Source organism: Schistocerca cancellata, chromosome 1 (assembly GCF_023864275.1).
Source record: "Schistocerca cancellata isolate TAMUIC-IGC-003103 chromosome 1, iqSchCanc2.1, whole genome shotgun sequence".
Classification (NCBI taxonomy): domain Eukaryota; kingdom Metazoa; phylum Arthropoda; class Insecta; order Orthoptera; family Acrididae; genus Schistocerca; species Schistocerca cancellata.
In genome coordinates, this window is record NC_064626.1 from 842,513,602 (window position 1) to 842,539,617 (window position 26,016).

At 38.7% G+C, this 26,016-nt stretch overlaps 1 protein-coding gene across 6 annotated transcripts in view; it reads left to right on the forward strand.

Annotated features, from left to right (window-relative positions):
• LOC126188877 (CAP-Gly domain-containing linker protein 1) overlaps positions 1 to 26,016 on the forward strand; it is a 550,749-nt gene that overhangs the window by 425,817 nt on the left and 98,916 nt on the right. For 5 of the 6 annotated variants that reach the window (XM_049930545.1, XM_049930563.1, XM_049930578.1 and 2 more), the window contains 3 exons: positions 1,452 to 1,632; positions 5,311 to 5,542; positions 6,968 to 7,021. In XM_049930545.1, coding sequence (XP_049786502.1) covers positions 1,452 to 1,632; positions 5,311 to 5,542; positions 6,968 to 7,021 — 467 coding nt within the window. The remainder of the gene's footprint in view (positions 1 to 1,451; positions 1,633 to 5,310; positions 5,543 to 6,967; positions 7,022 to 26,016) is intronic. The other variant, XM_049930553.1, reaches the window with a different exon arrangement.

The window sequence follows — 26,016 nt, forward strand, 5'->3', positions numbered from 1 at the left end:
AACATCTTTCCGCTGTTCAGTTGTCCAATATTTATGCTCCTTACATCAAGCAAGGTGTTGTTTGTCATTTACCAGCGTGATATGTGGCTTACGAGCAGCCGCTTGACCATAAATCCAAGTTTTCTCACCTCCTGCCTAACTGTCGTAGTACTTGCAGTGGATCCTGATGCAGTTTGGGATTCCTGTGTGATGGTCTGGACAGATGTGTGCCTATTACACATTACGACCCTCTTCAACTGTCAACGGTCTCTGTCTGTCAGCAGATGAGGTCGGCCTGTCATTATTGTGGTGTATGGGTCCTTTCATGTTTCTACTTCACTATCACATCAGAAACAGTGGACCTATGGATGTTTAAGAGTGTGGAAATCTCGCATACACATGTATGACACAAGTGACACCCAATCACCTGACCGTGTTTGAAGTCCATGAGTTTCACGGAGCACTCTATTCTGCTCTCTCATGTTGTCTAATGACTACTGAGGTTGCTGATATGGAGTACCCAGCAGTAGGTGGCAGCGCAATGCACCTAATATGAAAAACACATGTTTTTGGGTGTGCCTCAATACTTTTGATCACATAGTGTATATGTTTTGGATCAAAAGAGAGCATAACCTTTCCTGCTGTTGTCTGTGTTTGGACATCTTGGTTTGGGTGATGTGATGGGGTGGTTCCCTTGCTTGCCCCCCCCCCCCCTCCCCCCGCCAGTGATGATCCTTGTGAAACCCTAATACTCTCTGTTGTTCTTTACGGATGTCTGACTTGGAGCACAAGGAAACAAGAACTGAAAAACTCCTATCTTTTGTGTTAAAATTACATAGAAAATGCTACATACAGATTAGGGACAGAAAATTGGTAATTCAGAACGTATAGTTAAAGTGGCTGCACCAAAAGCACAATAGTGTAAGGTTGGTTCAGAGTAGGGAGCTAGAATTGGTTGGGGATGCATATATGAAGGAAAAACAAATGATGGGCGAATATTTTGATGTACATGATAGAAGAGGGCCAAAGACTCTCCAGAAAACCCATGAAGAATGATGATGATGATGATAATAACTACTGCTTGATGTTGATTGCAGCAACACATGAATCATGTCGTATGCTAAACTATGAGTAAACTTTAGTGCATTGTAATTCAGTGTCACATGATGGTTTTCCATCATGGTAGCTTCAATGGCTGCAATGTTTACATTGCAGCTATAATTGAATTTCAACTTAGGCCAAAGCAAAACAGGTTTGCTCTATGCAACAATTTGTGTTGATGAACGGTGCTTATATCTGCTCTGCATCAGAGCAGATGACTTGGACACCAAAGCATACAGTTACACAAAAATTTTTAGTGTAACAAATAATTAATAGCGAAGTTTGCTGAATTCATGTACTCACATTTATCCTGTGGGTCTGTATTACACTGTGAAATACAAAACTAATGCATTTGGTGTGTTTTATCCTAGGTTCTTCTTCAGCATCTAGTGATCTGAAACTAGGTGACAGAGTTATTGTGATGAGTAGTATGGGTTCAAAGGCAGGAGTTTTGCGCTATATAGGAACAACAGAGTTTGCTCCAGGTGAATGGTGTGGTGTTGAGCTTGATGATCCTCTTGGCAAAAATGATGGTTCCGTGGAGGGAAAGAGGTAAGAATCACATTGTTGATATATAGGTTAAAAATTGTAACAATGGTTTGTAATCTGAGAAGTTACTGTGTTCATTGATTGCATAGGAAGTGGATGAATGCATTACTGGTGTTCTTTGAGGTCTTCTGATGAGTTGTTACAATTTTATGTACAATTTTTGGACAACTAACACAGCCATCTTCTTCAGGTTCTGCGGGTTTTGGTGTTACGTGTACTTGATGTTGGGATTCCAACAGGCTGTAAATTATTATTGGTCTTATGCTACAATTTATAGTTGTGTTCGGTTCCCAATACCCACTGTGTCCTTTGATTCTCTTTCGTTTTTCAGATCTCACACTGATAGTCTGTGAAACACAAATTGTGTCACCGTTTTCCAGTTCTGGTGGACATGAAAGCCAGTGTGATCTTAATAAATCAAGTGCCAGACTCCAAGCCTTGTTTAAATCGAGACCTCCATACCTGTTTATTAGGTTTTGTGACATCTTTATTTTGATAAGCTACTTAATTATGTTGCCCCAGAAGCTTGGTGTTTGCAACATGATACTAGTTTCACCGTATTTCATTCCATGATTGTATTCGAGGTTACAGCTGGTTTGCTTTGCTGTTGTAGACGAGTGTGTCATTGATTCCCTTGCATCTCTGTTCAACTGTTCTGACAGTCTGCCCCATGAAAGATGTGCCACATTTGTGTGAGATGCAATACATACCCAACTTTTAGAGACCTAGATGATCTTGAACATTACAAAGAATATTTAACTGGAGGGAATGAGACATACTGAATGGCATATTTCCATAAGAGTGTACCAATCTTTCCAGATATTGGGCCAACATAATGTAGATAAGTGGTCTCAGTCATAGCCTGTTCCTTAACAATTCTGTATTTTGACTACAGTGCCCATTTGGTTGTAGGTGTTGTAATTCCTCAGCTATTTTCTCCTTGTGTGAAAGTGTTTGAGCTCTATGAACCAGGATCCTTAGCACTAAATTTCTTTCTAACAGGTGGTGATTACTCAAGGCATGGAGATAGAGGTCACTGTGTGTGTATGTTTTCTGTATACACTGTCACTCAGGGATCTGTCAGTTCTTCTCTTAATTAGCATGTTGAGGAAAGGTTGTTGGCCATTACATCCACCAGAGCTGGAAAATGATGAAATAATCTGTATTTCATAGAATCTCAGTGTGAGCTCTGAGAAACAAAAAAGAATACAAGGACTTAGTGTGTGTTGGGAATCAAACTCATATATAGTGGCATGAGACCAATAATAATTCAGAGTCTGGTTGGAGTCGAAGCAGCAAGTACACACAACAGCAAAAATCACAGCACCTGAAGAAGATGGCTGACCCACTCACTGAGATATTAAGCATAAATGGAAACAAAAACTTGGCAGAATACATGGAATCACATCATTAAACAATCATGCCAGGAAAACCTGGGTGAATGAATGGATTGTTTCTTTGGTAGTCTGGTGTGTCTTCCTTTAGTTCTGAAATAATGTAAAAAGTTTGTATCCGTAAGTGTACGGAAAACTGTGGGTGCCACTGTTCTCGTAGATGTCACATAATCTCCAGGGGCACTGTTTAGCATTCCAATATGTTTTGAGTTATTAATTAGTTATAAACTGCATATTTCTGACTTGAATCATAATGTTAGTTAATTATTGCATATTGAAATTACAATTATAAGAACAATTGATATGGCTAGGAGGTTTTAATCATTGAGAGTGCTTTTATGATAGTGCTTGAAGGTACATGAAAATATTATTCAGTGACGCACCAGGAACTGTTTAGAAATACAGTTAGTTAGGAAATAAAGCAGTCGTCAACCAAACGTTTGGTTTGAATAGCAGTGTTCTTTATTAGAATCTTACTAGAAGCATTATGACCATGCTTTCCCCTGACTCATGAAGCTAGTTGTACGTGGATTTACACAGTTTGACTTGGAATCTGAACCACAATACAGTTTTGCATTTTTCATATAGTTGAAAAATTGCCAGAGTTGGAAGTCACGTTACGTGCCAGAAAGAATGGTATAACTAACCAGTGATTGAACTTCAAACTTTGGTCTTTGAGACTTGTAGAAAAGTAACATATATACAGAAAGATGATGCCAAAAGAGCTATTTGAATCAGACCTCCATAAAGAAGCAAATTCGAGTGGCAAAAGAGGAAAATGAAAATAAAGGTACAACAAAGATGGGGACTGTGTAAGGTTTTACAGTGGGGATTAGGAAGTAAGGGGAAAGAGAACAGATGATGAGTTAGGAAAGAGTAAAAAATATGGAGGATATAAGTTGATTCTGAAGAATGAGTTACAGTGTTTTCTTTACTGCAAGGTTCTGCCATCTAGGGCCAGAGACGTGAGAAGTGAGGAGTGGATTTACTTGTAATGATAGTTGCATAACATTTAAGCAGTCTTGATAGTATGCTAGAAGAGTATGTAATTGCTTTTTCAGGTCCTTTGTAGAAGTGTTTGTCTTGGCAGTATTATATTGCAAATGTTAGTGCATCTACAGGAAAATTTCTGAAACAGAATTATTTTGGTGCTAGTGAGATGAAGACTTCCTTGAAAATGAATATAGAGTGCCTAGTTCAGCTTGTAACATTGGAGATTACAAACTTTACGTGGGTTATGTTGTCCACAAGATTAAGAACTTTTTTTTCAACTATTTGTGGTACTCCGATTGTGAGTTTTCACTGCATTTTGCTACAAAGCTGACAAATGTGGTGACTGGAAGCGCATCTGTACATGCAGTTGAATAATTCAGACAGAACAATAGCATTCACCCAGTTGGCATTGTACACTAATGGAATTAACCTTGGGATGGGGAGGGAGAGGGATATTAAACATTATAGACCAAGATTTGCAGATTCCAGTTTCAGCTTGATTTCAGCAGAAACGTAAAAAGTGACTAATACACTACATTCTAAGTTAAATGCCTTCCTTGTAGTACATGTATTTTATTCTGTACAGATGTTTCTGCTAATAGCTTTGGGCCTTTCACTGTAATATGGTAACTATACTTAAGTACTTTGCTGACACGCTTGATTTTTATTTTGTTTTTTTCATGTTTTTGAAAATCTGTATTTTGTGTGTGAACTATGTATATAGTGACTTGTTTTGTGACCAAGTAACTATGGCATAAACAATACAATGAAACTAATGAAATAAATAATAAATGAAATGAAAGTGCCAACTCAAAGATGAGTAAATTTCCATCGCATGTGGACTTTCAGATAATTTAGACTGTGTTCAAGAAGGAGAAGCTTGGCTTTCTACATAGTAAACAAAATGTAGGTTATAAAATTTTAGAGGATTGGTATGTTCACCATACATTAGATAAACAAGCATTTTCTTTAGTTTCTGTAAATTAAGCGTATTAAAATAATCACATTACAGGTATACTGAATAAGCACTACTCATGTAAAACAGTATTTAAGTTTATGTTCCCTTCAGAAGAAAACTGCAGTTGCTAAATTATTTATTAATCATTACCTGTTTCAGTTCAAAGTACAAACTGTCAGAAATACTTGTTACCCACCGTTTCACCTGCATGTTTTTTACTGTGCAGAAGAAAAAGTTGTAAAGTAACTATAAATTTTAAAGAGCTTATTGTTTATTGTGTGTTCATTAACATCATCATTGTTGAGCACTTATGACTTTGACCAATCTGCCATCCAGGTATTTTGAATGCGGGCCCAAATATGGTCTGTTTGCACCGGCTCATAAAGTCAGTAAGTCCCCATCATCAAGGCGACCTTCATCATCCTGTGCCATCCATCGTGGGGGACCTCCTTCTGTCCGACGTGCTGGGTCAAAGGAATCTTTAACGTCTGTAACCAGTGCTACGTCATCAAGCAGTCGCACTGCTTCTCGAGTCAAGCTTGGTGTCACATCACTTGCATCACAGCAGGTACGCACATAGGGATTTCTCCATTTGTGGACCCATTTACTGTGAGTCTACAAACAGAGAAATGGTTTTTATCTTGGTAGGTATGGTTGAGTACATGAATGTCATTTCTGCCTTTTGAGTGCTTGTTTTTATAACCATAGTGCCACATTTAATGGTACATACAAAGAGCACTAAACTCTTTATTTTAAATATTCTATTTGAATGAAGTACATAAAATTAGATTTATTTCATAATGTTGCACTGTTTTACACGAAGTAATGAAATATATACTGTTGTGTAACTACACTAATCTGCATCATAACTGGTCCATCTTTTACTGACTGCTCATCAATGTTATTTATATTGTTAATATTTGCTGTCATTTTCCCTCAGTTGCTGCTTGTTATGCTTCATCATATAGATAAGAAAAAAGTTCATTCTTTGCAACTGAATGTTTCATTTCTATCTGTTAGACATGTTTAATCTTTGGGAGATTCAGTGGCAGAACAATAATTTGCAACAGCAAGTATGAATGACAGCTAAGGATTGCTTTCCCGTGTAGAATGACAGCAAGTTAAAAGAGAACTATTATAATTTGATGAAAAAGATTTTATTGGGGGCAGTGGATTAAAAAGATATAAAATCTTTCACAGTCTGAGCTTTTTAGTTGGAAAAGTATTCAATAATTTACAATCTGTGTTGTACTCAAGAGCATACTATCTACTTAGATGAGAAACATTACAAACCTGGAATGACATTGTGATGAAATTTACAGGAAACAAATACTGTCATATGCATGTTACAATCAATATGGTTAATGCAGATGACATGTATGCAGAAAGTGCGTGCTTTTTATAATTTGCACATTCACTTATGAAAAATTAAGTTATTTTCCACCCATTTTTGTAGTTACTAGAACTAGAGCAATGTTGTGACTTACATTGAGGGCAAATAATGGGGTCCATTTTCACAAGTTAAAAAATTATATTAATATGTTTATAATATACAGACAGAAAAGATGTGTCTTAACCAAATGCAGTATAATTACCACACCATTGTTCTTCCTTCACTGTGAAGTTTTGTCTTTGATTGTAGTTGTAGCTGCTGATTGAAAATATTTACTTGTTTGTAAGTCACCTATGTAAATTAATTTTGCTGGTCACAGAAAAACAGCAGTAGAGGTTTCTTAGTGTATTAAATTAACAATGCATTCCAAGTTGTAGAGCTAACAAAAGTAAATGTTGTGTAAAGCATGTGTGTATGTTTGTTGAGAGTTTAAAAACAATATAGTAATTGTAGATTATCTGTTGTATTTGTTTGTATCTAGTCTTGCTGTTTGTGAATGTCTAGAATAAAAATGGAGTTATTTGGATATAACCAGTTTTTACTGAAAGACAGTGTAGCATGATGTGCTAATTAATAACTTATTAATTGTTCATATTGTAGAGGTCATCTTTTCGAACATCATCCACTCCACTAACATCGAAAACTTCTCTTCAGGTAAGAGTTTAGGTTGAAACTGTTGTCTTGTATGCTCACTTCTGTGTTATTTTCTGATTTTTTTTACCCATTTAAAATTTATTTGTAAAAAGAAAATGTTGATTTTACTTGGTTACAAACTATGATTGCATGGATAATTATCTTGTTTGAGACCACTCCCATGTTATATTATATTTAAACTGAGTTACAGAAACACATGTAAATACCAGAATTTTTACATTTGTTATCTTTTATTATGTCTATAAGTTAGGATAAATATTTTCTGTGGCAAAAAATATTTCCTGAAACTACATTGATGTTATTTTGGAATAAATCTATATTTTGTTGAAGCACTGACTTTTTAAATGTTTTTTGTAACAAAAGTGTCAGAACAGAAAGAGACAGAAAAAACAGGACAGGAAGATAATCACAGACTTAAAAGTATGCTTAACATAGATTAGTCTTGTAATAACGCTTTCTTTTCTGAATGAGTAATAAATAAAAAAAGGAAACTTTATTGTATAGTTCCTATCATAGTGTCACAAAAAAGATACAGATGATGAGAATAAATGTAAGATACAGAAGATGAGAATACGTGTAAATATTTGAATAAATATTAGTTAAAGTAAAGTGGCAGGTTTTCATCTGTCTTCATATAATTTGAAACAAACGTAAGTAAATATTTGTTTATGACAGGCAATAAACAATGTATTTATATTAACTATGCAAAAAAGAACAACACAAAATAGTATCTCTTTGTATAAACAGAAAATTTCTTAAATACTATTAGAAATATTGTTTGTGTGTATATATATATATATATAAGATTGTGCCATTACTAAGTGAGCCACATATTCCATAAAACTACAATGAGACTTTGGACTCACTGTCTCTGTTGTGCTTCAGACTAGTTGTACATAGTAGAATCTTCACTTAAGAATATGATGATATAAGAATCTTTACTTAAGAATATGATGATATAAGAATGGTTTGTACTTCACTTCCTATGGCCTGGAAAACTGGGTTTTCAGTTTTACATAGGACCTAAAGAACAGTTCAAAGTGACAATCCCTACAATTTATGTCAAGTCTGAAATGCATAAGTAGTGTTCAGATGTTGATGAACTGGGTTGCTTCTTTTCTGTGACCAGGTGCTTCATTATCCTGGCCCACAAGTTAAGCTGCATACAGTATTACACTTGAATGTCTAAACTAATGCTTAATGTTAATGAATTCATACATAGCTTTTTTATGCTGTATTTTCTGTGTGAATATTATGATACAAAGAAGGGACACCACTTCAGATATGTCCCATGATTCAGTGTTGGTACCACTGTTATCCACAGTATAAATAAACAGTGTAATATGTCTATCATACCACTAAAATACTGTGTTTGTATATAATTTTCATATGCAAAAGAGACCAGAAAACCTGAGAACAGAAATAATGTTCGAACTGTCTCACAACCTGCTTCTGAAATCTGTTTTAGACTCAACACACTACAGTTACAATCAGTCACTATAACACAAAAGAGTCTAATCAACTTATATTTGTATGAATTACTCTCATCATTCAAAACAGTTCCTCGGTATACTACCGGTACTGATGAACATCTAAACTGGATATAATGTCTCAAAGTTGGTATTCATTGTTCCCGTTCAAGTGAAAGACAAAAAGACTTCCTCACTGATAAGAAAATTCTCTCTCTCTCTCTCTCTCTCTCTCTCTCTCTCTCTCTGTGTGTGTGTGTGTGTGTGTGTGTGTGTGTGTGTGTGTGTGGGCGCGCGCGCGCGCTCACACGCACGCACATGGGTGCCCACATATTTTAAGTTTATTTCACATGCGCTCAACATGGATGAGTTCAGTGGGACTCTGGAAGAAGACTTTTTTTCACGGGCTCATTGTACCATGAATACTTTGTAGTGTACCATCTTGTTGAATGTTCAGGTGCCCAGCAGGTTTACTGTAGGTTTAAAAAAAAAAAAAAAAAGAATACCCCATGTAACCGTGTAAAAAATTATCCCTGCAAAGATGACACTATAGGCTTGAAATGTATTTCAATTGTTGTAAATGGGTATGTCATCTATCATATTTTTCAATGCACTGACTCCATTTTTGTATACCAACATGTTCCATGACTTCTCAATCAAAAAACCTTTCCTCATATTTGGAAAGTTCTACAAGAGTGTTTCTGTGACTGGTAATTTATGTACCCTGTTTGTGCATTTTGTATAGATATCTTCACTGTGTAGTAAGCTGACTGCTCTGTATTGTAATACTGCTTATCACAACGTTGTTGAGCATAAAGCTTATGGTTCTTATACAGAGTGCAATAATTGTCACTGAGACAAGCAGTGCTAGGTCAGTCAGTATTACAGACTTGTGCCAAAGTGAATAATTCTATTCAAGAACCTAGCTGAGGCTGGTATCTACCACCTATTTCTACATTTTAGTTGCTTGTCATTTACAGGAAACTATTCTGCTGTGCAGGAAGCAGAATATTTAAATTAAGCTGTCTGTATGGTTCAGTCTATTTATCACATTCATTAGTACTCCATTTGTTTGAAAATCTGAAACACACTAAAAAGGTTAATAAATTTGGTATTGCCACCTCATTCAATGCTCATGCTCTTACTGCTGAGAGCCACCTGTATCATCACTTTCCTGCTTTCCATTAGGTTCTTAAACCCTCTCAATCCCTCATTGTACTCCAGTCAGGTGCCAAATTATTTTTTCCTTCCACACCTACCAGCCTTGATAACCACTTGCAAGCAGTTAGTCTGAGAGAAATTTTCCATCCTGCCTGTACACGATGTACACATATTGTGAAGATTAACCTTCTAATGGTTTGTAAATGATGCTTCTTTCTTAAACAAAATGTTGCATAGATATGCTACGTCATTTTGCATTTTTCGTAGATGACATTCGAAGAACTGTGACCAATTTTGGAAGTCCCAGTAATGAAGCTGTACATGCAGTGAAATGAAAGAGGATGAAGTACGATTTAATGTAGTATTCACAGAACACTTGTTTGGTTGATCCCTCTCATATTTCCGAGATGCCTCTTAGTGACATCAACATTGTGTTTTACTGCTGCTAACATGTTAATATCATTTCTTTCATTAGTTTCTCTACTTTTTCCTTGCCTTATTTTATTCTCCACAATTCCAGTTTCTAGAACTTTTCTTTATAATGTGTGTAAAGACAGAATGTGAGTGCAGATCTGGATACTTTTGAGCATACAACTACATCACTGCTCTAATAATTTGGCGACATTTGCTGTAAATGATATCCAATTTTATAACTGTCATGTACCATTGTGAATATCTCAGTAGCTTTATGAGCTAGTTATCTGATTTCTACAATAGCAGGACGCAGAGTAATGGGCTCCAAGCACACAGGTAAACACAAGAATCATATCTGAGTTACATATTTGTTTACATCTGATACAATAACACATACATTTGTGGAAGCTCTTCTCCTAATGGTGGTGCAGTGGTCTGTGGTGCTGTTATCTTGACACTACTGTCCACCATAATTTGGCAAAAGCACAGCTCGATATATTTATTCATTCTGGATATATCTGGGGTCGTCTTAGTTGACTCACCCTGTATGGTGGGAAAACAGTGTGTTGTGTGAATAACAGATAACATGGGATTGTTAGGATGAGCACAAGGCATGTTGGTGATATTACCAGTATAAGAACCCTGAAAAAAATTGTCAGCATCTCTCATGGGCTGTTTTGCAATAGGCACATACTGGTGGTGATCCATTGCAACCAACAAAATCTTTTTGTTTTAACAATTTAATGAGAGCTGTTGTGTAATGACAGAACAAAGTTGTTCATATGCTCTGGCCATTAAAGCAAATGAAAGCATCGTCAACACAGTTGCTACCATTTCAAAAGAATATTACTGTGTAATACTGAATGTCGATAACTTCCAGTTTTATGTGATTGTCAGGACACGAGATGTTCTTGTATATTGGCTGCCAAGAGTCCAAATTCCTGAAGAGAATCAAATTATTTAATTGAGATTTATTAGAAGCTTCAGTGCTATTAATGTAGCACAATGAAGTCTATTCTGTTTCATCGTAATATGTGATAATATAAAATCCATCAAAAGCAAACTTCACTTGGAAAATTATTGAGTTAAAGATTCTGTAAAGCAGATGCATCTTTTTGGCATTCACAGAAGACAAACATGCATGCACAGTATTCAAATAAAAATTCTGTTAGTTAGATTGTATTTTAATGGCACCGACAGAACAGTATAATGTGCCATCATCTTAGCAATGATACTGCATAAATTTTGATAAAAAGAACCATGAATGTGTGCTCTGCTGTCTGTAAAATTCAGAGCTTATCTCTCATGGTTTATTTTCATTTTACTGGTCTGATACAGAGAAACTTGGCTAGTTTTTAAAATTGTTTGAGACAGCCTGAAACAATCCTGAGGCAATTTTCAAGGCAATGCCAGATGATTTTTAACATGCCTTCAAGCAGTTGTCTGAGGCATATAACTTGATGGGCATAATTTAAAGGACATTTTAGTTCTAGACTTCAAAAGAACTGAACATTTTCTTTGTACCACATAGGTCTGAAAGATTATTTTCAGAGCTTCCCAATAGCAGGACCATTAAACGGCATCCACTGTAGAATTTCATCAGGAGACTTGTAAACTAACCTACATGTGGTTCAGGTAAGTACACATACTCTTAAGTCCTCAGATAACTAAACAACATAATTGTGTACAGATGATACCCACCTACTATGCTGACTGTCTCAGGGTTTTCCACTTCATCTTTCAAAGTTGATATCTGCAACATAATAGTAAGCAGAAAGTGAGTACCAAAGAAAGAGACACAAGTGAATTACCCATGGACAATGAAATTTGCTGCTACTAATGAGCTTTCTGATATGTACACTCATGTCTGTCCTCAATATCTCCTAAATTCATTTGAGCATTTTAGGCTGATGAACAAGTTACTGATAAGAATCATAAAACAATTAAAAATTGGTATTGTAAATTGAACATGTGTGAAATGTATGACATTTATGGAACAGTTAGAAAAAAAGCTGTTGTGAGTAACATAATTGGGCAATATAGATAGCCAGTTTAGATTGAATCAATTGACTAGAATCTTCCCCATACCCGAAAATGATGCACTCTACCCCACATCTATGGCATGAACAGTCCTCTTTCAGAACCGACTTTCAATATTCTTTTCCCCCATCTCATTTGTTTTCCATTACAATGAAAGAATTTATGATTGTGGAAAATAAATATTTGTGTTTGCTCAGTGTTTGCAAGTAAAACTTTTTAACAGATTCTGTGTATAATATTTTAGATAAAACTGTATCATTAGTCAACATTTTGGAGCAGAAGTTACTGAAACATTCAGATGAACATTGCTTTAATGTGTTGAAACTATATTACAGATGCTTCTTTTGAAAGAATAACTGATTTAGATGGAGTGTAAAATTCTTATGACCATTTGGCTTCAGGGGACAGGATATATCCTGTATTTAGGTTTATTTGCTATTGTCTTCTCAAAACAGTGTATAGAAAATCAACATTTTATCATGTTACATTAATGTGTGATGAGGTGCCATGGGTAAGACTCTGGACTCACATTCAGAGGAACTGAGGCTGAAATTCCCATCCAGATTTAGGTTTTACACTGTTCCTCAGTATCATCTATTATAGCAAATGCTGGGGCGATTGCATTGAAAAAGGCTTTCACTCCCCATCTGAGCTAGTACTCTGTCTGTAATGACCTCTTAGTTGAGAGTCTTCATTCCTTTCTGTATTTCACCATATTAATCTGATCAAGTAATAATGACACACTCAGAATCACATAATAAATTAGACTAGCAACCAATGAATGGCACAGAAAATAAAAATAGTGTTACTGATTGGTCAGTAAGCTATAGTTTTAAAATATGGATTTAGATGTAGAATACATTGCTGATGAATGAAGTGCAGTAGGCTCTAAAAAATGAGTTTGTGAAGGCTGGCAATTAATTTCCTACTAATGAATTTCTGGATACTGTAATGGACTACTGAGGTTTATTTTGTTTGTAAAAGTATTAGAACTTTTCATTCATTTGTGGGGTGAATAATTTACCAGAGTATAAATTATCAGGGTGATACTTCACGAATTTTGAGCAACAAACATAGACATTGCATACTAGACATGGCAGTTCTATTGATATGACTTTGCAGTTACTAATGCACCAGGATGCAACAATTTTCTCTGCACATAGATACACTACTCGCTAATATGCTTTACTGCTGTTGGTATTTTGTCATACTTATAATATTTTTGAACAGTTTTAGTGGTACCCTGTGATATTTTAGTGAGAAAAGGGGGGGGGGGGTCTGCAAACTTCTGCCAACAGTTTCCAGTTTCCTTGATAATTAATCTAAGAAGATAATCATAGAAATAAACGTTTATTTACCTGTATTCAGAGCCATATTGGAGTGGTTATGCACCACTGCCAGGACTGCTAAAGCTGTTTCCCCATGATATTTTTCTTCGCTTGGACACTTGTGTATGACTGACATGTCGATATAGGCATCACTGGCAGACACACCACAGAAACTGTCCGGTGAGGTCTGATACTAGAACTATGTGGGTTAAACATTTAGCACAGTGATTAGCAAAGAAACTAAGACTTTCACTGTTTTAGTATATGTCCAGAGTCCATTCACATTAGAATAACAGAATTTCTGTTATTATTATTATTATTATTATTATTATTTATTATTATGAAAGGCATAGATTGTACTCATCTTATATAGTAGATGTTGAGTTGCAGACAGGCACAACAGAAAGACTGTGATGCATTTGAGTTTTGGCCAAAAGGACTTCTTCTAAAGTAGAAAACACACACGTTTATGCAAGCACCAGACACACACACACACACACACACACACACACACACACACACACACAACCCATATCTCTGGCCACTGAGGCTGGACTATTTCTAATATAATGATGAACCAAAGCAGTGTCATCACTGCCCAATGCTGGATTGGATGCTTCTTGGTTGGTGTTGAGGGCATATCACACAGTAAGGAAAGTATGTAAATGGAGCAGAGATGAACAGAGAGTGATTCTTGCAATGATATGGGCCACAGAATGAGAAATTGACTACACAAGTGACTTTGACATTGGACATATTGTTATGGTCTGACAGCAGGAAAGGAGCAGGTTGGAGGTGGTGAAGCTGGTTGGTTGTTGATATTTTGCTGTCACAAGCATCTCTGGAAAAGGGTTGAAGGATGGTAGACAACAAAATGTGGGATGTCAATGCCTCATCATAAAACATAGAGTTCGGGGTTTGTCTGCTCTGTAAAGTTGGATAGGTGACATTCTGTGGCAGACCAGAAGACAAAGTATTATTTTGGTACAGTGTGCATTGCTGAATATGGAGCTGCACTGCGAATGACTCCTACATGTCCCCATCTTGGCCCAGTAATATTGTCAGCTGTGTAGGCATTGGACACCGGCTCACCATGATTGGACTCTGAATCAATGGAACCGTATTGCCTGGTTGGATGAATCATAATTCTTGTTGTACCAGGTCAGTTATCTGGATAGACCATCATTCAAATGAATGGCTGCTCGCAACATGAAACACAACACAGACACTCGCTATTTGGGGCATTATTATGCTAGGTGGGGCTTTAATCCAGGCTTCTGTGGGACCTGCAGTAGTAATAAAGAGCACCATGAAAGGTGTGGGCTAGGTAAACTTTATTGCTGACCATCACCATTCCTATATCCTTCATTACTTTCCTGACAGTTTTGACATGTTCCAGCTTAATAACTGTACATGTCACAAGACCATAATCATTCTTAAGCGCTTGCGGAGCATAATAGTGAATTCACCTTGGTATGCTGGGCACCAAATTCTCATGGTCTGAATCTAGTGCACCACATTTGGCACACTGTCAGGTGCCAGCTATGCACTCACAAACCATTGGCCAGTATTGTACGGAAACTGCATGGCTTGTACACAATCATCTGGTGCCACATTCCTCCAGAAACCTACCAAGGACTTGCCAAATCCACCATGCAGAGTCACTGCTGTATTGTATTCCAAGGGTAGCTATTAAGCAAGTGGTTCATCAGTGTAAATAAGTGAAGCCTACTTCCAGTGTCTAAGGACACCAGATGCTTGAGTGGTGTAACTAATGAGCAGCAGCAGAGATGTGTTTGTTCATCTAACAACTAACAATAAGTCTAGTCATCGTGAAAACAAAGTATGGCTGTCTATAGGCATGACTAACAATTCCCCTACTGTTATTAATCAATCACAGAAGGCTTACTCATGAATTATTTTCACAGCAGATTGTGTCAACCAAAACTAGGGGCACCAAAATAGTAAAGTAAATTACATATCCCCTCTACCTTTTTTTTGCTGGCTTTGTCTACTCTTTTGTCCTCAATTGTCAGGACATGGTAAAAAATTTGAAGCCTTCAGGCAAATAGCATATTTGCTTCAGCATCCACTTGCCAGTTTTTGACATCCTACAATGCTGGAGCAAAGTGTCAGCAAAAACTCTACAGCTGAACACAAGGGAGCTGTGTAGGTAGCAGCCGTCTGAACCAAGTGCACTTTGGTACATAAACTGTATTAGCAATAAACATCTCTACAGTAGCAGTCATTTCTTTGTTAACCTACTCGGACGAAATTACAATGATACAACATGCATATACACTCACGGGCCAAGGTAAAGCCTGCTGCTTGTTGGCTGAAGAAGGAACCCTCCCCCCTGTTGCTATGTCTATCTTACGATAGTCTTGGTATGACTCTTGTTGTATTAAAAGTAGTCTTTGTTCCCCATGTACCCAAAAAAAGGACGACTTCCTTAAAAAAAAATAAAGTATTCATAAATTCATATGGAATGTGCAGGTGTGAAGATCTATTACAGATTACATAATCACAAGTGGAAGAATTGTAAACTTTATTCGAGAGGCATGGGCTGATAGAGGATGTGACATACATTTGGATCACTGTCTGGTGGTGTCTATAATTATGTCATTAACTGAATGGAAAAATCAAATCAATAATCAAAATACCAATGACCAAAATACCAATAACTCATGAAATATACAAAATACCTTCTCCAAGAAGATAGTGTAATGACACTGTACCAAAATAGATTAAGGCATTTTATTAGCAGTGCTTCTGACAAAGAATGGCAAGAATAAAAAAGATAGCAAAATATGAGTGGCAGAAAGGGGGTTCTTGAGGAGAGTGAATCGCTGCACAAAAAGTGATTTAATTTAGAATTAAAACATTGGTAATGCATTAATTTTGCATTGTATTAGTGAGGAATATACAGGATGTTCATTTTACTTGAAGGCATTGAAATATCTTGAAAACTACACATCGGATCAAACTAAAGTTATAATTCCAATTTGCTTGTCTTGAAGGGGGAGATCCAATGATACCACACTCGAGCCACCACACATGTATGGGTGGTGGGGGCAACTTTGAAATCTTAAATGGGTACCCCCCTCCCCCCCCCCCCCCTCGATTATTTATTTTAGGTTAAGATTGTACAAAAAAATTGACATATGTTTTGTCTGAAGCATTTTGTTCATTTCACCACAGATGGTACTGTAATTGGAGGAATAGAAATGGGTACATAATTGTAATTTACGACATGCTACTCAATGGCCCTTGAATATCCAATGGCATGAGAGACCCCACCTCCACACTGTGAGGGAAGGACAGGCAAGTATTTCATAACTTCTAATTAGAAATCCCAGTCGCAACTTTGTATTCCTCTGACATATCGAACAGTTGCTACGTGACATGTCACCATGGCCATATAGCTAACTAAGACATATCATAACAGGCAGTACACTGTGACCAGATCTCACGAATCATGTAGATGTAGAACAAATAGCAGCTTTAAACATTACAATAATTGTGCACTGTTTGTTGCCTGTACACCTACCTATCATCTGGAGAGCAGACATGCAAGTGAACAATGAATGTTGCAACCACAGAAGAAAAAACTGAAATGATCCTGATTTACGGAGAATGTAGGAGAAATGTTGAAGCTGCTGTTGCCTTGCATCTGAGTGTTTTCCTGAGGAAGCTCACTCTCATTCATTCTTTTACAAGGTTGTGTATGTCTGATGGCAGTGTACATTTTGGCAAAAGGAAATGAAGCAAACACTTTGCAGGAGAAGCCAATGAAATAGCTGTACTAGCAGCAGTGCACCACAACCCACGGATAAGCGCCTGTCTATTTCAGTATGTGTCACAGTACTACATTGTCACAAGTATCATCCATACCATGTGTCACTGCATCAAGAACTTCGTGGCATGAATGTCCATAACCAGGTAGTGTTTTGTGAATGGGCAAGTCAACAAATGCAAATGACCCCCACATTCTTTGCTTAGGCACTATTTTCCCATGAGTATACATTCACAAACCATAGTAGCATTGACAGGTGTAAGTGCATTACTGGAGTGTTGACAATCCCCACTGGTTATGACCTTGGTCAGTTAATGCATGGTGTGACATCATGGGGAACAAACTCAGTGATCCGTATTTTTTTGATGGCACATTGAATGGATGCAAATATCAAATGTTTTTTGGAACAGGAGCTCTTGGTACTACTGCAGGATGTTGCCCTGGACATTCAACAACATATGTTGTTTCAACATAACGGTTGCCCAGCACATTATGCAATTGAAGCATGGGAGGTATTACACCATGTTTACACTGGTCAGCAGATCGGAAGAGGTGGCCTGGAATTTAATTCCAGTGTAAATATGCATTTTTAGGTTAGTTTTTCATTGAGAATGATAAAGGTAAATTTGATCTTAAATGGGGAGAGAGTGTGGTTACCATCTAGAATCAAAATTTGTTTGGCAGGAGAGATAACTTTGCTTCATGTATAAAAGAACCAGACAGCAGGATATAAACAACAAAATCACCAAAAATGCAAAACACCTTGAATATTGGTTAAAAAGAAAAAGGCTAAAAAAGAACAATTTACAGCATTTATAAGGAAGAAGAAAAATAAAATATATTATTTAAATATTGTTCTCTCTCCTGATGCTTGACATGGGCAGAATAAACCACAGTGAAATCACTGGCCACTAAATTGAATATTATTTGTAGGATGACAGGAAGAATACAAACTACACTTACACATGCATAAGAGGTACTAGTACAGAATACAAGTTAAGGATACACAAAGCTAAAATGAAAGAGAAGAAGTATAAAGGATAAAAATTATTTCCTTTCTGGGAACATCCCCCAGGCTGTGCTAGCAACACTGTGTAAGCAGCATTCTATATGCCATTAGGTGCCACCTACTTTGCAGCATTGTCACAACACATTTCAAAGTTTCCTTTTCTTTTGAGTCACTTAGTATAGGTTAATCAAATACATCTGCTGCACCAGATGTCTAAGCACAGTTCAAGTAATTTCTGCAAATTACAGGATGGTGGTTTGTGGGCATGCAGCTGGTGCCTGATTTGTGTTGTAATGAGTACAGACCAGGTACATTTTCTGACCAAGACATCAATTTGACTTCACTTAATGCCCCTGAAACCACTGTAGCACAATTCTGACCTTGCAAAATGGACAGTTATCCTGCTGGTAGAGGTCATCATCATAGGGGGAGACATCAAGCATGAACTGATTCAGGTGGTCTGCAATAATGTTCACATAGTTAGTTCACTGCTATCGATTACCATCACAGATCCCGTGGAAGCCCAACTCAATGTACACTATAGCATAATTCTTCCCTTACTGACTTGCATCTGTGGCATGGTGCATGTTTCATGCAGCGATTTTCCTGGATGATGGCGTGTAAAGTCCCAACCGTCAACCTAGTGTAACAAGAAATGTGATTCATTCAACAGGTGACATGTTTCTATTGATTCACAGTGAAAGCTCAGTGATGCTCTGCCAACTGCAATCATAACTGATGATGATGTTGGGTCAGCTTAAGAACACATAGGGGTCGTGTGAATGGAGCTCTATGTTCAACAATGGCGTTTGAATGGTGTGCTCTGAAACACTTTTGCCTGCACTAGCATTATACACTGTCATCAGATCTGCCACTAATCACTGCCTATCGTGGATTATACAGTGGGAGATCCTCCGACCTCTGTGTTTCGTGATGAAACATGGTCATCCAATACCATACAGCCTATTTTTTAGTTCACTGTCCTTCAAACTCTTTCCAAAGGTGCTCACAACAGCAGTATGCCAACAGGTGACCAGCTTCACTGTTTCAAAGGTTCAAATTTCCAACTGCAGTGTGCCAACAAAGTTTCCTTTGTCAAAACTACATATTTCAGTGGATTTACACATTTGCAGCTCATATCATTGCTATAATGACTCCACATTTCACTCTCTTCCACTTACATTCTTTCCTTACTACGTCACATGCCCTGAACAGCACCAGGAGGCATTCAACCTCACAGTGGTCAGTGGTCATAATGTTTCGGCTAATTAGTGTGTAAAAAGGCACAAAACAAAGTACGGATGATACTGAGTTTTGTGGGTCCATAGAGATGACTAGTTAGGAACCATTCATTTGTCGTCTGTAAAGTTCACTCTCAACAGAAAGCCTTATTGCATCTCATTGATGAAGTTCTTACAGACATTAACGAAACAGAGCACTTTCCTGCAAGAGGCAAAGGTCCTGAGTTCGAGCCTCAGTCAGGCAGACAGTTTTAATCTGCCAGGAAGTCTCATAACAGCGTACACTCCACTGCAGAGTGAAAATTGCATTCTAAAAACATCCCCCAGGCTGTGGCAAAGCCATATCTCCACAATATCCTTTCTTCCAGGAGTGCTAGTTCTGCAAGTTTCACAGGAGAGGTTATGTGAAGTTTGGAAGGTAGGGGACAATGTACTGGCAGAAGTCAAGCTGTGAGGACGGAGCGTGAGTCATGCTTGGGTAGCTCAATTGGTAGAGCACTTGCCCGCGAAAGGCAAAGGTCCCAAGTTCGAGTCTCGGACCAGCACACAGTTTTAATCTGCCAAGATATTTCAGTAATAACTTGCTTAAAATCAAAAGTGAGTAAGATGTTTGAAAGGATTAAAGGTAATTGCTGCCTGAATAGTTGACTAAAATAAACTAAACTCTGCCCGAACAGGCCATGAAGATCACCATGTCATCCTCAACCCACAGGCATCACTGGATGTGGAAATGGAGAGGCATGTGATCAGCACACCGCTCTCCTGGCTGTATGTCAGTTTATGAGACCTGAGCTGCTACTTCTCAATCAAGTAGCTCCTAAGTTTGCCTCACAAGGGCTGCATGCACCCTGTAAACCAACAGCTCTTGGCAGACCGGATGGTCACCCATCCAAGTGCTAGCCCAGCCCTGCAGTGCTTAACTTCTGTGATCTGATGGGAACTGTGGCAAGACCGTTGGCCTCTTGAGTAGTTGACTACCTCATAAATAAGCTTGAACTTGTAGGTAAACATATGGACATTGTTAGCCTGTTAGTTCTAATAGTCCAAATTTTTAGTTATGAATTCAGTCTTGCTTATGTGCCTGTTGTCCGATCAATGCCTTAACTCTTCGGTGATGGGCTAAATTTATATCTTCCTCTTTTCTGTATTCTAGCTGTGACTCTCAAGATCTTACTGATCAACACAAGTACAGTAACAAGTTGCTTAACATCAAAGCCTAAGGAATACACTCCTGGAAATGGAAAAAAGAACACATTGACACCGGTGTGTCAGACCCACCATACTTGCTCCGGACACTGCGAGAGGGCTGTACAAGCAATGATCACACGCACGGCACAGCGGACACACCAGCAACCGCGGTGTTGGCCGTCGAATGGCGCTAGCTGCGCAGCATTTGGGCACCGCCGCCGTCAGTGTCAGCCAGTTTGCCGTGGCATACGGAGCTCCATCGCAGTCTTTAACACTGGTAGCATGCCGCGACAGCGTGGACGTGAACCGTATGTGCAGTTGACGGACTTTGATCTAAGGCGTATAGTGGGTATGCGGGAGGCCGGGTGGACGTACCGCCGAATTGCTCAACACGTGGGGCGTGAGGTCTCCACAGTACATCGATGTTGTCGCCAGTGGTCGGCGGAAGGTGCACGTGCTCGTCGACCTGGGACCGGACCGCAGCGACGCACGGATGCACGCCAAGACCGTAGGATCCTACGCAGTGCCGTAGGGGACCGCACCACCACTTCCCAGCAAATTAGGGACACTGTTGCTCCTGGGGTATCGGCGAGGACCATTCGCAACCGTCTCCATGAAGCTGGGCTACGGTCCCGCACACCGTTAGGCCGTCTTCCGCTCACGCCCCAACATCGTGCAGCCCGCCTCCAGTGGTGTCGCGACAGGCGTGAATGGAGGGACGAATGGAGACGTGTCGTCTTCAGCGATGAGAGTCGCTTCTGCCTTGGTGCCAATGATGGTCGTATGCGTGTTTGGCGCCGTGCAGGTGAGCGCCACAATCAGGACTGCATACGACCGAGGCACACAGGGCCAACACCCGGCATCACGGTGTGGGGAGCGATCTCCTACACTGGCCGTACACCACTGGTGATCGTCGAGGGGACACTGAATAGTGCACGGTACATCCAAACCGTCATCGAACCCATCGTTCTACCATTCCTAGACCGGCAAGGGAACTTGCTGTTCCAACAGGACAATGCACGTCCGCATGTATCCCGTGCCACCTAACGTGCTCTAGAAGGTGTAAGTCAACTACCCTGGCCAGCAAGATCTCCGGATCTGTCCCCCATTGAGCATGTTTGGGACTGGATGAAGCGTCGTCTCACGCGGTCTGCACGTCCAGCATGAACGCTGGTCCAACTGAGGCGCCAGGTGGAAATGGCATGGCAAGCCGTTCCACAGGACTACATCCAGCATCTCTACGATCGTCTCCATGGGAGAATAGCAGCCTGCATTGCTGCGAAAGGTGGATATACACTGTACTAGTGCCGACATTGTGCATGCTCTGTAGCCTGTGTCTATGTGCCTGTGATTCTGTCAGTGTGATCATGTGATGTATCTGACCCCAGGAATGTGTCAATAAAGTTTCCCCTTCCTGGGACAATGAATTCACGGTGTTCTTATTTCAATTTCCAGGAGTGTATGTGTTAGTGGAAGAAGTGAAAGACTTCTCATATGTAGGAAGTAAGATTACAAACAATTGCTGAAGATAGTGACATGTCAGGTACAGATTACCACAAGCAAAGTAAGTTTTCAACTAAAAAGCTGTGCCAGTATCAGTCTAATATTGTGGTACTGGTGTGTAGTTTGTATGGAAGCAAAACTTATGAAAAAACCACAGAAAAATTTAGAAGCATTTGAAATATAGTATTGTGGAAAGATGTTGAAAATGATAATGAAGAGGTATTGGGGAGAACAGGTCAAGGGAGATATAAATGAAATGTCCACACTAGGCAAAAGCGTAAGTTGTGAGACAATGCGTCTGACATCTAAGATCAGTTAACTTGTTGCTGGAAGGACAGAGTGGAAAATTAGTAGAGAAATACAAACATCAGAATATTGAAAACATTACAGAGGATACTGGGTGTAGCGGTAGTGTAGTAACGACAAAAATTAACACACGTAAGAAGTGAGGGAGAACACAAAAAAAAAGAAAAAGACTTTGGTATGTACGTTTCAAGAATAGAATCGTAAAGACATTAAAAAAAATATTAAAGCACTAAAAAGAATCATTCATTGTTTTCATTATTAAAATGTTTTCACATTTCGTACTTGCAACTAGCCTCCCCTTACCCCAAACACTCCCCATGCTTCACTCTTTAAGGTGTCTTACCAACTGATGAGTCAACGCATACTTTCTAAAAGATCCATTCAGTTATTTTAGAAGGTGGCTTATTGCATAATAAAGCAATTTTAGAGCCTCGGAATAAAATGTGAAGTGAAATGTTGTTGAGACTAGGTAAAGGTTCAGTGTAAAAACTTGTATGCTATGATATTCAGAAATAGTTAACTTAGTGGTGGCAGAGTAGTAGAAGGAAAAAATATAGGGTGAATCAATGTTGTTGTTGTTGTCTTCAGTCCTGAGACTGGTTTGATGCAGCTCTCCATGCTACTCTATCCTGTGCAAGCTTCTTCATCTCCCAGGACTTACCGCAGCCTACATCCTTCTGAATCTGCTTAGTGTATTCATCCCTTGGTCTCCCTCTACAATTTTTACCCTCCATGCTGCCCTCCAATACTAAATTGGTGATCCCTTGCCTCAAAACGTGTCCTACCAACCGATCCCTTTTTCTAGTCAAGTTGTGCCATAAACTCCTCTTCTCCCCAATCTTGTTTAGTACCTCCTCATTAGTTATGTGATCTACCCATCTAATCTTCAGCATTCTTCTGTAGCACCACATTTCAAAATCTTCTATTCTCTTCTTGTCCAAACCATTTATCGTCCATGTTTCACTTCCATACATGGCTACACTCCATACTAATACTTTCAGAAACGACTTCCTGACACTTAAATCTATACTCGATGTTAACAAATTTCTCTTCTTCAGAAACGCTTTCCTTCCCATTGCCAGTCTACATTTTATATCCTCTCTACTTTGACCATCATCAGTTATTTTGCTCCCCAAATAGCAAAACTCCTTTACTACTTTAAGTGTCTCATTTCCTAATCTAATTCCCTCAGCATCACCCGACTTAAGTCGACTACATTCCATTATCCTCATTTTGCTTTTGTTGATGTTCATCTTATACCCTCTTTTCAAGACACTGTCCATTCCGTTCAGCTGCTCTTCCAAGTCCTTTGCTGTCTCTGACAGAATTACAATGTCATCGGCAAACCTCAATATTTTTATTTCTTCTCCATGGATTTTAATACCTACTCCGAATTTTTCTTTTGTTTCCTTTACTGCTTGCTCAATATACAGATTGAATAACATTGGGGACAGGCTACAACCCCGTCTCGCTCCCTTCCCAACCGCTGCTTCCCTTTCATGCCTCTCGACTCTTATAACTGCCATCTGGTTTCTGTACAAATTGTAAATAGCCTTTCGCCCCCTGTATTTTACTCCTGCCACCTTCAGAATTTGAAAGAGAGTATTCCAGTCAACATTGTCAAAAGCTTTCTCTAAGTCTACAAATACTAGAAATGTAGGTTTGCCTTTCCTTAATCTATTTTCTAAGATAAGTCGTAGGGTCAGTATTGCCTCACGTGTTCCAACATTTCTGCGGAATCCAAACTGATCTTTCCCGAGGTCAGCTTCTACCAGTTTTTCCATTCGTCTGTAAAGAATTCGCGTTAGTATTCTGCAGCTGTGACTTATTAAACTGATAGTTCGGTAATTTTCACATCTGTCAACACCTGCTTTCTTTGGGATTGGAATTATTATATTCTTCTTGAAGTCTGAGGGTATTTCACCTGTCTCATACATCTTGCTCACCAGATGGTAGAGTTTTGTCAGGACTGGCTCTCCCAAGGCCCGTCAGTAGTTCCAGTGGAATGTTGTCTATTCCCGGGGCCTTGTTTCGACTCAGGTCTTTCAGTGCTCTGTCAAACTCTTCACGCAGTATTTCATCTTCATCTACATCCTCTTCAATTTCCATAATATTGTCCTCAAGAACATCGCCCTTGTATAGACCCTCTATATACTCCTTCCACCTTTCTGCTTTCCCTTCTTTGCTTAGAACTGGGTTTCCATCTGAGCTCTTGATATTCATACCAGTTGCTCTCTTTTCTCCAAAGGTCTCTTTAATTTTCCTGTAGGCAGTATCTGTCTTACCCCTAGTGAGATAAGCCTCTACATCCTTACATTTGTCCTCTAGCCATCCCTGCTTAGCCATTTTGCACTTCCTGTCAATCTCATTTTTGAGACGTTTGTACTCCTTTTTGCCTGCTTCATTTACTGCGTTTTTATATTTTCTCCTTTCATCAATTAAATTCAATATTTCTTCTGTTACCTAAGGATTTCTACTAGCCCTTGTCTTTTTACCTACTTTGACCCTCTGCCGCCTTCATTACTTCATCCCTCAGAGCTACCCATTCTTCTTCTACTGTATTTCTTTCCCCCATTCCTGTCAATTGTTCCCTTATGCTCTCCCTGAAACTCTGTACAACCTCTGGTTTAGTAAGTTTATCCAGGTCCCATCTCCTTAAATTCCCACCTTTTTGCAGTTTCTTCAGTTTTAATCTACAGTTCATAACCAATAGATTGTGGTCAGAGTCCACATCTGCCCCTGGAAATGTCTTACAATTTAAAACCTGGTTCCTAAATCTCTGTCTTACCATTATATAATCTATCTGATACCTTCTAGTATCTCCAGGATTCTTCCAGGTATACAACCTTCTGTTATGATTCTTGAACCAAGTGTTAGCTATGATTAAGCTATGCTCTGTGCAAAATTCTACCAGACGGCTTCCTCTTTCATTTCTCTCCCCCAGTCCATATTCACCCACTATGTTTGCTTCTCTCCCTTTTCCTGCTATCGAATTCCAGTCACCCATGACTATTAAATTTTCGCCTCCCTTCACTACCTGAATAATTTCTTTTGTCTCATCATACATTTCATCAATTTCTTCATCATCTGCAGTGCCACTTGGCATATAAACTTGTACTACTGTAGTAGGCATGGGCTTCATGTCTATCTTGGCCACAATAATGCATTCACTATGCTGTTTGTAGTAGCTTACCTGCACTCCTATTTTTTCTATTCATTATTAAACCTACTCCTGCATTACCCCTATTTGATTTTCTTTTTATAACCCTGTATTCACCTGACCAAAAGTCTTGTTCCTCCTGCCACTGAACTTCACTAATTCCCACTATATCTAACTTTAACCTATCCATTTCCCTTTTTAAATTTTCTAACCTACCTGCCCGATTAACGGATCTGACATTCCACGCTCCAGTCCGTAGAACGCCAGTTTTCTTTCTCCTGATAACGACGTCCTCTTGAGTAGTCCCCACCTGGAGATCCGAATTGGGGACTATTTTACCTCTGGAATATTTTACCCAAGAGGACGCCATCGTCATTTAA